This window comes from Anolis sagrei, chromosome 3 (assembly GCF_037176765.1).
Source record: "Anolis sagrei isolate rAnoSag1 chromosome 3, rAnoSag1.mat, whole genome shotgun sequence".
NCBI lineage: Eukaryota > Metazoa > Chordata > Lepidosauria > Squamata > Dactyloidae > Anolis > Anolis sagrei.
The window spans coordinates 187,354,315-187,370,083 of record NC_090023.1 but is presented as its reverse complement, the minus strand read 5'-3'; the positions used below and the strand labels follow the sequence as shown (position 1 = coordinate 187,370,083).

At 41.2% G+C, this 15,769-nt stretch overlaps 1 protein-coding gene across 1 annotated transcript in view; it reads right to left on the bottom strand.

Moving 5' to 3' along the window:
* Window positions 1-15,769, bottom strand: part of CC2D2B (coiled-coil and C2 domain containing 2B) — a 68,061-nt gene that overhangs the window by 4,980 nt on the left and 47,312 nt on the right. The window contains exons 26-32 of the mRNA XM_067466260.1: window positions 13,773-13,871; window positions 12,246-12,428; window positions 11,288-11,491; window positions 10,933-11,022; window positions 10,179-10,292; window positions 9,171-9,305; window positions 6,208-6,330 (exon numbers count right to left, since the gene is read on the bottom strand). Of these exons, the coding sequence (XP_067322361.1) occupies window positions 6,208-6,330; window positions 9,171-9,305; window positions 10,179-10,292; window positions 10,933-11,022; window positions 11,288-11,491; window positions 12,246-12,428; window positions 13,773-13,871 (948 nt within the window). The remainder of the gene's footprint in view (window positions 1-6,207; window positions 6,331-9,170; window positions 9,306-10,178; window positions 10,293-10,932; window positions 11,023-11,287; window positions 11,492-12,245; window positions 12,429-13,772; window positions 13,872-15,769) is intronic.

Sequence of the window (15,769 nt, the reverse complement as noted above, 5' to 3'; positions counted from 1 at the left end):
CAAAGTTGCTTAATGGTTCTGAAAATCAAAATAACCGTGGGAGAAATCGGAACATTACAGAATAATTCCGAACAATGGGTAAGTGGTTCAAATTCAGATTTGCCACTCCCTGCAAATTCGGTCGGTTTTTCTGACTTTAAGGTTTTTCCGAACCGAACCTAAACAAGCCTATTTAATATGGGTCATGAATCCCTAACCCCTCAAAGATGGAGGATGTACTGTAGACATACACTGATTCTTGGCTGCCATTCCCAAAGTTAATTTTGCAACAAGGAACAGAACTCCCACAGTCCAAAATTTCAGTATTTAGTGGTCTCTACTAAAATGTATTTCCCCATGAATATGAATTTTGCCTGAAAAGTGGTGAAGATTACTTCCTTGGTTGCCAGTGTTAAACGTTGGCAATCACAGGCAATTTTAATCAATCCCTCTATCATGGTAATTAATATTATGAGAATCCAGCTATATCATATAGGTGGAAATACCATAGCCATGTTGGGATACCCCCCTCGATGGACTGTCACCTTGTCGTGGTGAGGGGGCTTGCGTGTTCCGATGAACCTGTAGGCACAACAACTGGAGTCGTGCACTCCCAGGAGTGGCTGCGGGGGAGGTCCCAGACCAAGCACAGTCCGAAGACCCAAAGACCTCAACGGCGGAGCAGGCGGAGGATAACATGGCACATGTTACAACGGCTGCGAAGGCGGAAGAAGGCTGCAACAGACTGAGAAGCCACGGTCATTGTGTTAAACTACATCACCAGTGGAACCTCACTCTGTGAAGTCTGTGTGTTGATCAGTTGTGCACTGACCTCCACACATTAAAAAAATCCACGCACAGGCGTCTTCCACAGAAAATAAAAACCAACCAACCAAAGTCCCATGGCGATCAGCGAGTGGCGACGGGGGCAGGACTGTGAAATCTGGAAGCCCCTAGTCACAGACTGGCACATGGGCGGTGGGTACGGACTCAGTCGTTCTACCTCAAGGTCCGAGGCAGTTGAGTAGTTCGGCAGCTGTATCCACGACTGAGCAGCCCTATTGAGGACCCACTCTGCTCACCCCACATGGGGAGGGGGCTAGAAAAGGTGCCCCAAACATAGTCTGCCTCACTCATCCCTGACTGGACTGCCGCGTCCAGTGGGGTCACCACCCTGCGGCCAAAAAAGAAAAATGAACTTCGGTACGTGGAACGTACGGACTCTGATGGACAACAGTGGCAGTGAACGCCCCGAACGCAGAACTGCCATCATCGCAAGGGAGCTGGGACGCTTCAACATCGACATAGCAGCCCTTCAGGAGACCCGGAGAGCAGGAGAGGGACAGCTGAAAGAAGAAAAAGGAGGCTACACCTTCTTCTGGAAGGGACTGCCCAAAGAAGACCAAAGAATGCACGGAGTTGGCTTCGCTATAAGAAATGATCTGATGAAACATCTGTCCGAAGCACCCACTGGTATCAACGAACGTCTCTCCACCCTCCGAGTTGATCTTGCCAAAAACCAACGGGCAACCATCATAAGTGCCTATGCACCAACACTAGACGCTGATGAAGACATCAAGGAGAAATTCTACTGTCAGCTGGACACCGTCCTATCGGGGATACCTAAGGAGGACAAAATCATTCTCCTGGGGGACTTCAATGCAAGAGTCGGGCGAGACTTCGACCTGTGGCCAGGCACCATAGGAAAAGACGGGGTTGGAAACAGCAACTCAAATGGCATCCTGCTTCTCACCAAATGTGCGGAGCACAACCTTGTCATCACCAATACGCTCTTCCGCCAGAAAAACAAGTTCAAGACATCATGGAAGCACCCCCGGTCAAAGCATTGGCACCTCTTAGACTATGTAATCACACGCGCCAGAGACCGCCGTGACGTGCTCCTCACAAGAGCCATGATAGGTGCTGACGACTGCTGGACTGACCACAGGCTAATTCGATCCTCGATGGCTATCAAGATCGCCCCCAAGCGCAGACTCCAAGGAAGGAAGACAAGGCGCAAAATGAACACCCAAGCCCTTCAGGAGCCCTCCAGACGAGCCCATCTCCAAACAGCACTCAAGGACCATCTACCCACAGAACACCCCGAAAATGTTGAGGAACATTGGAACAAACTGAAGACCTCCATCATCCAAGCCTGCGAAGAAACTATTGGATACCAAGCCAAGAAACATCAAGACTGGTTTGATGAAAATGACATCGAGATCCAACAGCTAATTGACAAGAAAAGGAAAGCCTTCCAAGCATGGCAGAGAGACATCAACTGTGCTGCTAAGAAAAAGATCTATGCTAGTGCAAAAGCTGAGGTCCAAAGAAGGACAAGAGAACTCAAGAACATCTGGTGGACAAAGAAGGCCGAAGAAATCCAACACCTGGCAGATACCCATAATGCTCAGGGATTCTTCAAAGCCACAAAGGTCATCTATGGACCAAGAAACCATGGCATACAGCCTCTACGCTCATCAGATGGAACCAAACTCCTGAAGGACCAAAACTCAATTGCACTACGTTGGAAAGAACACTACCAAAGCCTCCTGAACCGCAGCTCCAATGTGGCCGACGAGGTCCTCTCACAAATCCCACAACAACAAACCAGGGATGAGCTTGCAGCACTGCCTAGTTTGGAAGAAGTCAGCAATGCCATCAGCCAACAGAAGAATAACAAAGCCAGTGGACCAGATGGGATCCCTGCTGAAATCTTTAAAGAGGGAGGACCTGAGCTAACACACCAACTCCACCAGCTCATAGAAAAAGTGTGGGTGACCGAGAAAATCCCAGCAGATTTCAAGGACGCCACCATCATCACCCTCTTCAAAAAAGGGGAAAGAACAGACTGCGGAAACTATCGAGGTATCTCCCTTCTAACCTCCGCTGGGAAAATCCTCGCAAGAATCCTTGCAAACCGCCTTCTGCCCCTCTCAGAAGACACCCTCCCAGAATCCCAGAACGGCTTCCGCCCCTCCAGAGGAACCGTGGACATGATCTTCACTGCACGACAACTCCAAGAAAAATGCAGGGAACAAAACCAACCCCTGTACATGGCATTCATCGACCTTGCAAAGGCATTTGACACAGTGAATCGCAGCGCTCTCTGGACCATCCTCCACAAAATCGGGTGCCCTAACAAATTTGTGAACATCCTGCGGCTCCTCCATGATGACATGATGGCAACAGTTTTGGACAGCAGTGGCTCCCAAAGTGACCCATTTAAGGTGGAATCCGGTGTCAAACAGGGATGTGTTATCGCCCCAACTCTATTCTCCATCTTCATCGCTATGATACTTCACCTTGTTGATGGGAAGCTTCCCACCGGAGTGGAAATAATCTATCGGACAGATGGCAAGCTATTCAACCTCAGCAGACTGAAAGCCAAAACCAAGGTTACAACAACATCTGTTATAGAACTCCAGTATGCTGATGACAATGTCGTCTGTGCGCATTCAGAAGAAGACCTACAAGCCACTCTAAACACCTTCGCAGAAGCATACGAGAAGCTCGGCCTGTCACTGAACATTGAGAAAACCAAGGTGCTGTTCCAGCAGTCGCCAGCCAATCCCTCTCCAATGCCAGTAATACAGCTTAATGGTGTCACATTAGAAAATGTGGACCATTTCCGCTACCTTGGCAGCCACCTCTCCACCAAAGTCAACATCGACGCCGAAATACAACACCGCCTGAGCTCTGCAAGTGCAGCATTTTCCAGAATGAAGCAAAGAGTGTTTGAGGACCGGGACATCCGTAGGGAGACCAAGGTGCTTGTCTATAAAGCCATTGTCCTCCCAACCCTGCTATATGCCTGTGAGACGTGGACAGTCTACAGACGTCATATGCAACTCCTGGAACGATTCCATCAGCGCTGCCTCCGGAAAATCCTGCAAATCTCCTGGGAAGACAAGCGGACAAACGTCAGTGTGCTGGAAGAAGCAAGGACCACCAGCATTGAAGCGATGGTCCTCCAACATCAACTCCGCTGGGCCGGCCACGTTGTCCGGATGCCTGACCACCGTCTCCCAAAGCAGTTGCTCTACTCCGAACTTAAGAACGGAAAACGGAACGTTGGTGGACAGGAAAAGAGATTTAAAGATGGGCTGAAAGCCAACCTTAAAAACTCTGGCATAGACACCGAGAACTGGGAAGCCCTGGCCCTTGAGCGCTCCAGCTGGAGGACAGCTGTGACCAGCAGTGCGGCAGAATTCGAGGAAGCACGAGTGGAGGGTGAAAGAGAGAAACGTGCCAGGAGGAAGGCGCGTCAAGCCAACCCCGACCGGGAACGCCTTCCACCTGGAAACCAATGCCCTCACTGCGGAAGAAGATGCAGAGCAAGAATAGGGCTCCACAGCCACCTACGGACCCACAAGGAAATCCATAATGGAAGACCATCTTACTCGTCCAACGAGGGATCGCCTAAGTAAGTAAGTTGGGATACATTGGAAAGACACCCCATTTTACTTCCTCCTACACAGAAAGACTATGGATATATAAAATTTTAGATTTCTAAAAATGTACTATCCTTCCAAAGTTGACACTGATAAGAGTCAATTACCACTTCACCACACGTAGGTTGGGAAGCGTCCTAGCACGTTACAACGGAGCCCACTGGATGTCATCCCACAACATAAGGCAACGTCCGGTGGAACTCCATCGAGGAAGTTTCCCTGAAAACATGGGAGTCTTCCTGTGTTCTCATAAGGAAGAATGGGGGGAAGCTGGGTGGTGATGCTTCCCTCCATGAGATAAGGTAAGAGGCACAATGGGTGATGCGGGACATGGTGCAATGGTTTCCCCCTGTTGCCCACTGGATTCACCACATTGTATGGCAAATCCCCCCACTACCACCTGGCTTTGGACCTCAGCAGCCAATTAGATTAACATTTAGTGATTTAATCTATTGGTTGTATGGGGGTTGGCCAGAGTGAAGACTGGATTTTCACTCCGGTCGAATTTGGGAAGAAGGGTTATAAAAGTTGCCTTCCAAGCTTTGACAAGTGGGTTGATGCCGATATCCACGACCTATATGCTTTGGGCTTATTGTCAGCTGTAGCCAATACAAATGTGGACTTTATTGTTACTATTATTCATCAGTGTGCATTTTTCCAGACAGAATGAATGATCTCACCCTATGCATGCAATACAACCAATTTTACAGTATTCAAATAAGACAATGGAATTTTACAAAACTCCTCACCAGTTTTTTTTATTTATTTAAACATTTCTATACTGATCCTTCATGTGCAAAAATAAACATTATTCATATGAAATCGTTTAAATGCAATATTGGGCAGTTACTAAATTAGTAATCACATTACGTCCCAACTGAAGCTTTCAGATACTTTTCAAAGCCCATTGCAGTAAAGTAAAGCAGATGGAATTAGGGCATGGCTCACTTTGCAAGATCAATCTTTGCTAGGAATGAATGTAGCTGGCAAAACATCATAAGCTGGAGAAGACATATTTGGCCAGGCTGCCATCCTATAATTAACAGAGCTGCCAAAGACAGTCACGTCCCAAAATTATGGCTCCGTGTTTTCATGGAGAACTGTACTTCTATTGATGAACTCATGCAGCATCAGAACATCAGCTCTTTTTAATATATTATCAGGAGTTTGGGGTTTACAAAATCACTTTATCCCACTAAATAAACTTTTCCAACTGAGCATATTATTCACTCAATGTGGGGAGGGGGGACCCTATTTAGTTACTTAAATATAAGCCTGCTCTTATCTTCAACAAGGGTGATATTAAGTGTTTTGATATTTTTCCCATTTTGGCTTATCTCACCCTTCCTGCTATTATTTCTTCCAACTATATTTTTTCCTAGAAAGTATAAGAAAGTTTAGCTCCCCCTGGTGGCATAGTGCGTTATACTGCTGAGTTGCTGAACTTGCTGACCGAAAGATTGGTGGTTCAAATCCAGGGAGTGGGGTAAGCTCCTGCTGTTAGCCCTAGCTTCTGCCAACCTAACAGCTCGAAAATATGCAAATGTGAGTAGATCAATAGGTACTGCTTCTGCAGTCATGCTGGCCACATGACCTTGGAGGTGTCCAAGGACAATGCCAGCTCTTCAGCTTAGAAATGGAAATGACATCACTCCCCACAGTCTGACACGATTAGACTTAATGTCAAGGAAAACCCTTACCTTTACATTTATAAGCACGTTTCCAATTCCACACACACATATTTGAACATAGGAACACATTCTGAAATATTTACCTGTACAGTCTGTGTTTTTAAATCCTGAGGAATAACTGGAAGCATTTGCTTCCAGAAGCATTCCTTTGAAATGTCAAAACTGACGCACATGGGTGAACTGTTTTGCTGCATGTTGAACCAGACCTATATGAGTACAAAGCATAAAATCAATCTGAAAAGGTAACTTTACAATAAAACTATTAAGGCAGTTTCCTAACATTGTGAAAAAATGAGGACAAAAACCTAATGAGAGAAATCATTTACAATTTCTCTCAAAACAGAAAGGAAATGGCAAAATGATATTAGGTACTTGCTGTGATTATTCTTTCTTGGTTGATAGGGGCAGGAATCCCCACAATGTGGGCTCTATCAAACCTCGAGCCATAATAATAATAATAATAATAATAATAATAATAATAATAATAATAATAATAATCTTTATTTATACCCCGCCTCCATCTCCCTGGAGGGGACTCAGGTTGGCTAACATGAGGCCAAGCCCGAAAATTAAATACAAAGCAACAAAAAAAAAAAAGAAAAGAAAAAATTACATCACCATAAAATACATAAAGTAACAGAATAAAATAAGCAATGCAAAATAATGTAGTGAAAAATAGAACACAATGGGCGGGCCAAATGCACAAGATAAATGATAAAACCCTGGATGAGATAGGAGTGGAAAAGTATATTTGTGAGGGAGGAGCTCAAAGGGACAAACAGTGAGGATAATACATAAAATGTGTTGTTGTTGTTGTTGTTGTTGTTGTTGTTATATACCCATCAACACCAAGAACAGTGCAAGACTGTCACATAGTGCCAAACTAATTGACTAGTTAGGCATTTCTGCTTCTCTTAGCACTTCTCACCAAAGCCAAGTAGGAAAAAAGAAGAACAAACAAGCAATGGATCCATACTGTAAATTACTGCAGTTTAGTTGAGGGTAGCACAACCCAGAATTAGACTTCATAGTCAGTACTCAATTGGTTAGTGAGAGGAGGAATACACACAAAGTGCAATATAATCCATAACTCTTGAAAACAAAAGCCACTTTGCAAGTAATTCCTGAAACATGATTTGAATTAATCCATTTTGTAGTGTCTAATAAAAATAATACAATATTCTAGATTGAATAGACCTATAAATCTCAAGAAGTGGCTCAGAAAGCCCAACAGTTGCATGTGCCAAGGGTCTGGAGGAATGAGACATGAAGTGAAGTGGTCGTAGAACTTTAACAAGTTTGCAAGCCATAAAATTCTTCAAAATACCTAGTATCTAGGGAGGATCTGGAGACCCAAGCTCTAAAAATACTGAATATTGAGTCAGTTTGCTTAAACAATTTAGTTCTAGCAATATAAACTGTTACTGCACATTTTATACTCAGGTTATTCCCAAAGGCATTCTGGTACCAAAAAAATGACTCTAGGGGTAAAAAAGGAAAGTTTAAGCTCTTAGAAGACATGAAAGTAAGACAGAATCTGAGGATATAATGGACAGATTCAGGCACAAGGCAACTTTGGCCTCATCCATACTACCATGTAATGCAATTTTAAACTGCATTATATGGTCAGTGTGTTGTTGTTCATACGCTCAGTCATTTCCGACTCTTTGTGACCTCATGGACCAGCCCACATCAGAGCTCCCTGTCGGTCGTCACCACCCGCAGCTCCTTCAAGGTCAATCCAGTCACTTCAAGGATCCCATCCAGCCATCTTGGCCCCTCTTCCCTTTTCCTTCTATTTTCCCCAGCATAATTGTCTTCTCCAAGCTTTCCTTTCTTCTCATGATGTGGCCGAAGTACTTCATCTTTGCCTCATTCATATAATGAATTCATATAGTACAGTTCAACTACATTGAACTACATTATATGAGTCTACCCTAACCATATAAAATTATATCAGTTCTACAGTGTGGAAGATGCCATCTAGAACAGGAGGCATGGTGGTGCAATGGGTTAACCAGTAGTTCTCAACCTGTGGGTCCCCAGGTGTTTTGGCCTACAACTCCCAGAAATCCCAGCCAGTTTACCAACTGTTAGGATTTCTGGGAGTTGAAGGCCAAAACATCTGGGGACCCACAGGTTGAGAACCACTTGGTTAAACCCTTGTGCTGGCTGAACTGCTGATCTGAAGGTTGGCAGTTAAAATCCATGAGATGGAATGAGCTCCCATCTGTCAGCGCCAGCTTCCCATGCAGTGATATGAGAGAAGCCTCCCAAAGGATAGTAATATATCCGAGGGTCCCCTGGGCAAAGTCTCTGAAGACAGCCAATTCTCTCACACCCGAAGCAACTTGCAGTTTTTCAAGCCATATCTGAAGATGATTCACCTATAACTAGGGATCCCCATTGAAGCTGATATCATACAAAAATAGTGAAACATATCTGGATGTTAAATGAGTTATGTTAGAGATCTATCTTTTAATTGAAGGAAAGTGATGACTCAATGACATCTAAGATCTAAAAAGAAACTGAAGCACGTTGATGTGGACAGCAGATTAAGAAGAAGTTGGAATTTCAGGTAGGCTGTACTATCTCCTTAAGGAGTATATTCACTTTCCTTAAACTGTGTTTGTGTAAAAACAATTTTTTTCTGTGCTGGGAGCGACTTGAGAAAATGCAAGTCACTTCTGGTATGAGAGAATTGTCCGTCTGAAAGGACGTTGACCAGGGAACGCCTAGATGTTTTACCATCCTGTGGGAGGATTCTCTCATGTCCCTGCATGGGATGCTGGAGCAGATAGATGGGACATAATCCCGCTCCCCTGATTCAAACCACTGACCTTTTGGCCAGCAGTCCTGCTGGCACAAGGGTTTAACCTATGTAAATATTAAAAATATACCAGAAATTTTCAGTGTTGACAGATTAAAAAAACAAACAAAAAACCCCTAGTAGCATCAGCCATAGGACTATTCACTATTTGGGGAACTAAGGAACATGTAAACAATATGCTCAGTCTTCTCAATCTATTTTATCATAAATGCTTACATTTTCCTGATTGATCAAGCAGTCAACACTCTGTAATGGACAAAATGCATCAAATTGCTTGTAGCACTGGCCACTGAGAGGATTCCAGAGGAAAAATTCTCCATTTTCGTGTGATGCTACATATGCTACCTTCCCCTGTATTAGCAAGAGTAAAACCCGTCATTTCCTGTTCTTTTCCAAAGAAAGGGATAAATAATTTATTCTTTATACTTCTTGAGTGTTTAGTTAATCAAATTAATATAACTTTTTAAAAAATAAATAAATAAATCATTTGGCATACCTTTCTTTCTCACACACTTCATTCACACAGGGCAGCCTTAAAAAGGCAACAATTTAATCCCATATATTAATACATCGGTAAATTAACAAAAATGTTAAAATCAAACCCACTAAAAACATAGCATTAACACATCAATTAAAATCACATGATCCAAACTGTATTCCAAGGAACAATATATTTTATTTTTCCATGTGAATGTGCATTTATACAAATAATGTATAAATGCACATTCACATGGAACAATAAAAAGAGAAAGGTCAACTTTAAAATGGTAGAAGCACAAAGCTGTGGCAAGGAAGCACAGAGCACAAAGTGAAGAGGCAGAGGCATCATTTTCTTCATACAGCATTTATTCCAGCCTCCCTCCCTCTCGTGCTCTCTCTTCCCCTCTCTCTTCATGAAGCCAAACATATCAGTTATAAAAACTACATAAAATCAACTAACCCAAAGCTCCTCAAAGCAGAAAAGAGCAAAGCAGACAGCAGCCTCACAAAGTGGATAAGAGTATGAGGCACAGAGGCTGCTTCCTTGAACTGTTGCTCTAATGTTCCCTTTGGCACTAACTCTTAACTCAAACACTGGTTGTATGTCAAAGCTAAACCTGGGCTGAGTGACTGCTCTTAATTCAAAACACTCTTAAGTTGGGTGCTCTTAAGTCGAGGTACCACTGTATTTTGTTTTTGTGCAGAATTATACAAAGAAGGATGCAAATATTTCGCTAGACTTACTTCTAGCACAGATGCCCCTAAAAGCAGCCAGGCTTTTTTTCCAATATACAGAAAGTAGTTACACAGAAGTACTGCATGCTCTTCTTTATTACAAATCCCCCATTTGATGCAGTGCTGTAAGAAAGGCAAGAGTACATAATTTCAAAAGCAGATGATGTTTTTTTGTCATCCCATATAAGAGTGCTACAAAGATATTACCATGAAAAAAAACTCTGAGGTTGAAAGACTCTGTGTTCTATCTTATAGTAATAAAATACTAATTTCAAATGCAAGAGTAAAAAAAGCTCCCACATTAAAGAAATACATTATTTCTTTTTTGATATAATGAAAAATATATTTTATTTGGTATTATATATCAAACATTGCTCTGGTGAATACTGAACCATCATTAATGACAGCTTATTTTAAACTGCTTTGGAGAATGTCTGCCTGTATCCTTGGATGCTTAGATATTCATCATGTTGTCCATCAGTCTCTACTGCCTTTGGAGCTTCTTCAACATTGACATACAATCCAGATTATCAAAGCAGATAATCCACATTATCTGCTTTGAACTGGATTGTATGAGTCTATACTGCCATACAATCCAGCTCAAAACAGATAATCTGGATTTTATATGGCAGTGTCAAAGGAGCCTGGGAAAGACTGATCGGGTACTCTTTAAAACAAGTATTTTTATACGGTTTACATATGTAAGTTCTGTAAACATTATTTTAAAAACAACAACAAAAGAATGGCAAAACTTGAAAAACACCTCTGATGTCATCCATATATCCACATCACCATTTTCATCTACAGTATCTGACATGCAGGGAATTAAAGACACAAATCGTGATACAAGGTCCTGCAAAATAAACAGGAACAAGTCAGTCCTGGGAATGTATATTAGGAAATTCCAATAGAATGAGTACAATTGAAGTTATTAAAAACATGAAACAAAAAAAAATCCCTGAAGTTCATCACACACACATACACACACATTTAGCCAGAAAGCAATTTCTTTAACTGGCGCTGTAGAAGACACAACAGAGAAATTATTCAAAGTAAATCAAAGAAAATCTTAACCCAGTTTGGATATTCTTATTCCAAGACAAACATTCCATACTTACAGAAATTGAGTTGGGATCATCGGGATACATATCAAGTAATACTTGTGGTGGATTGAGAGGTGTAATATACTTGGTTACTAAAACATTTCTTCCTTGATTGTCAAAAACAGAAGTTATTATTCTTCTCTTTGGAAACATCATTTTACACGCTTGCTTAAAAATGTATGCTCTTTGCAATAGTGTTTCATCTTCATGATTTAGAATCTAAAACATATGTAGAAATGAGGTGAGATTTTAGGATTTTAAGTGATCTCTTCATACAAATATAGATGAAGATATCCATTTAGAAATATATTGTTTATGTATTTCCATCTACGAACGCACACGATCTCTTCGATCTTCCAGAGAGGCTCTTCTCTCACTCTCACCCGCATTGCAAGTGCGACTTGTGGGGACAGAGAGAGGGCCTTCTCTGTGGTGGCCTCCCAGCTCTGGAACTCACTCCCCAGAGATATTAGGTAAGCCCCCACGCTGGCAATCTTCAGGAGGAATCTGAAAACCTGGTTATTCCAATGTACCTTCAGTGATTGAATGTAAGATACTCCATGACCAAACTTTGAACTAAATGACCCCAGAAGCACTTTATTTTATGGTTCGTGCAATTAAATCCTTTCTCATCCCCAGATCCTCCGCCCTGATAATTTACATTGTCCTATCTCCCAGTGTTTTAATATTTTATCTTTGAATTTGGCCCTGCCCAGTGAAATCTTTTGTGTTTTAATATTTGTTTTTATATTGTTGTGTCTCTTATTATATTGGTTTTGCATTTTATGCATTTTATTTTCTGGTTTTGTTATGCTTTTGTGTTATATTGTGTGTACTGTATTGATGGGCACAGCCTCATGTAAGCTGCACCAAGTCCCCCTGGGGGAGATGAAGTGGGGTATAAATAAAGTATTATTATTATTATTATTATTATTATTATTATTATTTAAATTAGGAATACATGTGCACCAACCTTATCTGGCTGTAAGTTATTTTCAGCAGAAGATAACTGAGGTTCAATAGTGGCAAAGATAGTTAAAAAGGTGTATTCTTTCAAGTTCTGTCCATAGCATTCTTCTTTAGGAGGTACATATGTCTTACTCCAAGTATATCCAAGCAGAACTGGTGGTGTGCTTACTTGAAATGTACCACATATCTGTGAACACATTATCAACATAATCATTTATTTATTTATGTATTATTTATTTATATACCGCTTTTCTCAGCCCTCAGGCGACTCAAAGCGGTGAACAACATCTATACAAAACATCACGAGACAAGTATAGGGCAATTAAAAACAATTGTAACATAAATAATTAAACAGTATAACAATAATTAGTGCCGCAACAGTATTCATTTCAAGGAAGGCAAGCCATAGGGCTGGAAAATTGAAGAGATAACAGCATTACAGTCTAGTTATTTTAAAATCAATATATTATTTGGGATTATCTAAAGTGACAAAGGGCAGAGATCAATGAAGGAGTTTTCCTGTCAGAAAGGCAGAATCCAGAACAACTAAAAGGGGCCAATTCCCAGCAAAATGTCCTCAGAAGCACTTTAACTACTCGTTGGGTTGCTCTCCCTTTATTTCTTTTGAAACCCTCCTACCAGATACATCCTACCTCTGTTCATGCCCAGCGTTTATTTTTTAAATTTTAAACTATTACATTTGGCACGGCCATAGGTTTTTAAATCCTTGTGTGTTATTGTTTATATGTGATTTATACTAATTGTGTTGTTTTATTTGCTTACTGCCTTTTGTTTTATTGATGTGTTGTCGGGCTTGGCCTCAGGTAAGCCGCTCCGAGTCCCCTCGGAAAGATGGTAGCGGGGTATAAAGTATTATTATTATTATTATTATTATTAATTTCCCTCTCTGTTGCAAGCTGGTGTGCAGCCCCCAAAACATCTCTGTAAAGCAGGAAAATTAGGGTCCCATCTAGATTGCCATATAATGCAGCTTGAAACTGTATTATATGGTCAGTGTCGACTTATATATTGTCATTTATCTGCACTGAACTGCATTACATGAGTCTACACTGACTATATAAGAGCCGCCGCAAACTACAGGAAAGCGGGAGCGAGCTTGCGCTCGCTCCGAAGCCCCGCCTTTTTTTCCCTGAGGCTGCTCTCTCTCTTGCTAGCGTGCCTGTTTTCCCTTGCTAGGCCAGCGATGTGAGTGTACTCTCGCTGTTGAATTCTGTCAACAGCGAGAGTACACTCGTATCACTGGCCTAGCAAGGGAAAACAGGCACACTAGCAAGAGAGAGAGCAGCCTCGGGGGGGGGGGGGAGGCGGGGCTTCGGAGCGAGCGCAAGCTCGCTCCCGCTTTCCTGTAGTTTGCGGCGGTTCTAATGTAGTTTCAAGCTGCACTATATGGCAGTGTAGATGGGACCCAGGTTTTCAATAGCTGAAGAGGCTACAGAAGAACAGCAGTTCCAGAAATTCTGCCAGAGAGCCTTTGGATTTAGTTCCAACCCCTTAAATGTATGTTTGTTACCTTTGATTGTTCCAGGAGAGCAGAAAAAGGAAATGTAACTGATCCAAGCCAATTCTTCCTTACATAGGAATGACTACTGCAGCTTTTCGGGCAGACATCCTAAGGAAACAAAACTTGGGCTGATTGTTGGTATTTTAGATGTAAAGATCTATACACATACATACATATTTTACATATCAATGGCTTCACAATGAGTCAAATCAAATAATGTGGACTTTTTTCACTTGCTGTCATAACAGATCAGACAGGGCAGATTTAAGGTATTCATCAGACACATTGTATTTTTCCTGAAAATTCACAAGCATACATAATATAGATATATGCATAAAAACTATGTTTCTAGATATGCATTTTTCCACTGATATTCACATTTAAAAAGCAGTAATTTTAATAGTGTAAATTAAGACACTGTTCAAAAAGAACTGAAAATTCAGAGAAGAAACAAAATTTATTTCTTTATTTGTTTGCTTGTTTGTTTTGAACATTTATTTCCCGTCCTATCTCGACCTCCGCAGAGGGATTCAGGGCGGCTAACAACAAAAGAATAAATATACATCTTAGATAATAACAGTATAAAACATTATAAAACATCATAAAAACAGAAGAACATTAGAATAATATTTATCAGCTGGGAAAATTCCAAGTAATTTAGCACAGACTGCCATTTTATAACAGATGCCTTCTTATGGTCTTATCTAAAGGAGTTTAACATAAAGTATGTTGAATTACAGTATTCAGTGCACAAAATAATACTACAGTAGACTCTCAGTTAACTGTCATCCATGGGATTGGTAGATAAATGTCATTTATGGTTGCTTGAGACTTACTATTAAAAACAGGCCAAGTAATAAAAAGGTAAAGAAAAAGGTTTCCCCCTTGATATTAAGTCTACTTGAGCCAGACTCTGGGAGGTGGTGCTCATCTCCATTTATAAGCCGAAGAGCTGGCATTGTTCATACACACCTCCAAGGTCATGTGGCCGGCATGACTGCATGGAGTGCCGTTACCTTCCCGTTGGAGCGGTACCTATTGATCTACTAACATTTGCATGTTTTTAAACTGCTAGATTGGCAGAAGCTAGGGCTAACAAGGGGAGCTCATCCCACTCCCAGATTTGAACCACCGGCCTTTTGGTCAGCAAGTTCAGCAGCTCAGCGGTTTAACCTACTGTGCCACTGGGGACTCCCAATACTATACCATATCATAAACTCTGTACTGACTTAATATTAATATTGAATTACAATAATTAAAATCAAATTAAGACAAAGACAGACAAACATACCTTAATAAACACACTTTTACTACATTATGCATGTATTTTCATTTTTAGTTAAGGTAGCATTTCTTCAATTTTTTTGCTGGTTGCTTGAGTTCCAGTTAACCGAGAGTCTACATATCTTCTTTCCTTGAAATTAATGCAATGAAACTTTGGAATTGACATTGCAACAGTGAACCTCAGACATGCACCTGCCATTGTTTGTTCAGGAATTGAAACAAAATGCTTGTGTGGCTTCTTCTACCTAGCACCACTCTCACCATTTCTGATCACTTGTACATTTAAAAGCAAATAAAATAGCAGATCTGATCAAAAGTGAGACTCAGCTATTAAAACAAGATATCCTGACCAGTGCTAAAGAAATGAAATCAGAATTAGATATGGAACGAAAAAGTTCAGATAAAAAATTCCAGGCAATACAAGAAACCTTGAAAACAATACATGGAGAAATACAAACGAATAAAGCAGAAATTGAAAAAAACAAACAGGAACAACTTGTACTTAAACGGCAAACACAACAAAATGAAAATAGACTTTCAGATATGGAAAGAAAGTTTGTTTATATGCAAGACAATCAAAGAAGGAATAATGCAATAATTAAAAATTATCCAGAAGGGAACAAAAAAGAAGACCTGAAAGCTGAAATCCTGAAGTGGCTGCAAAAGATTACGCCGGTATTGAACTGGTCAGAATTGGATATAGAGAGAGCTCATCGCCTCCC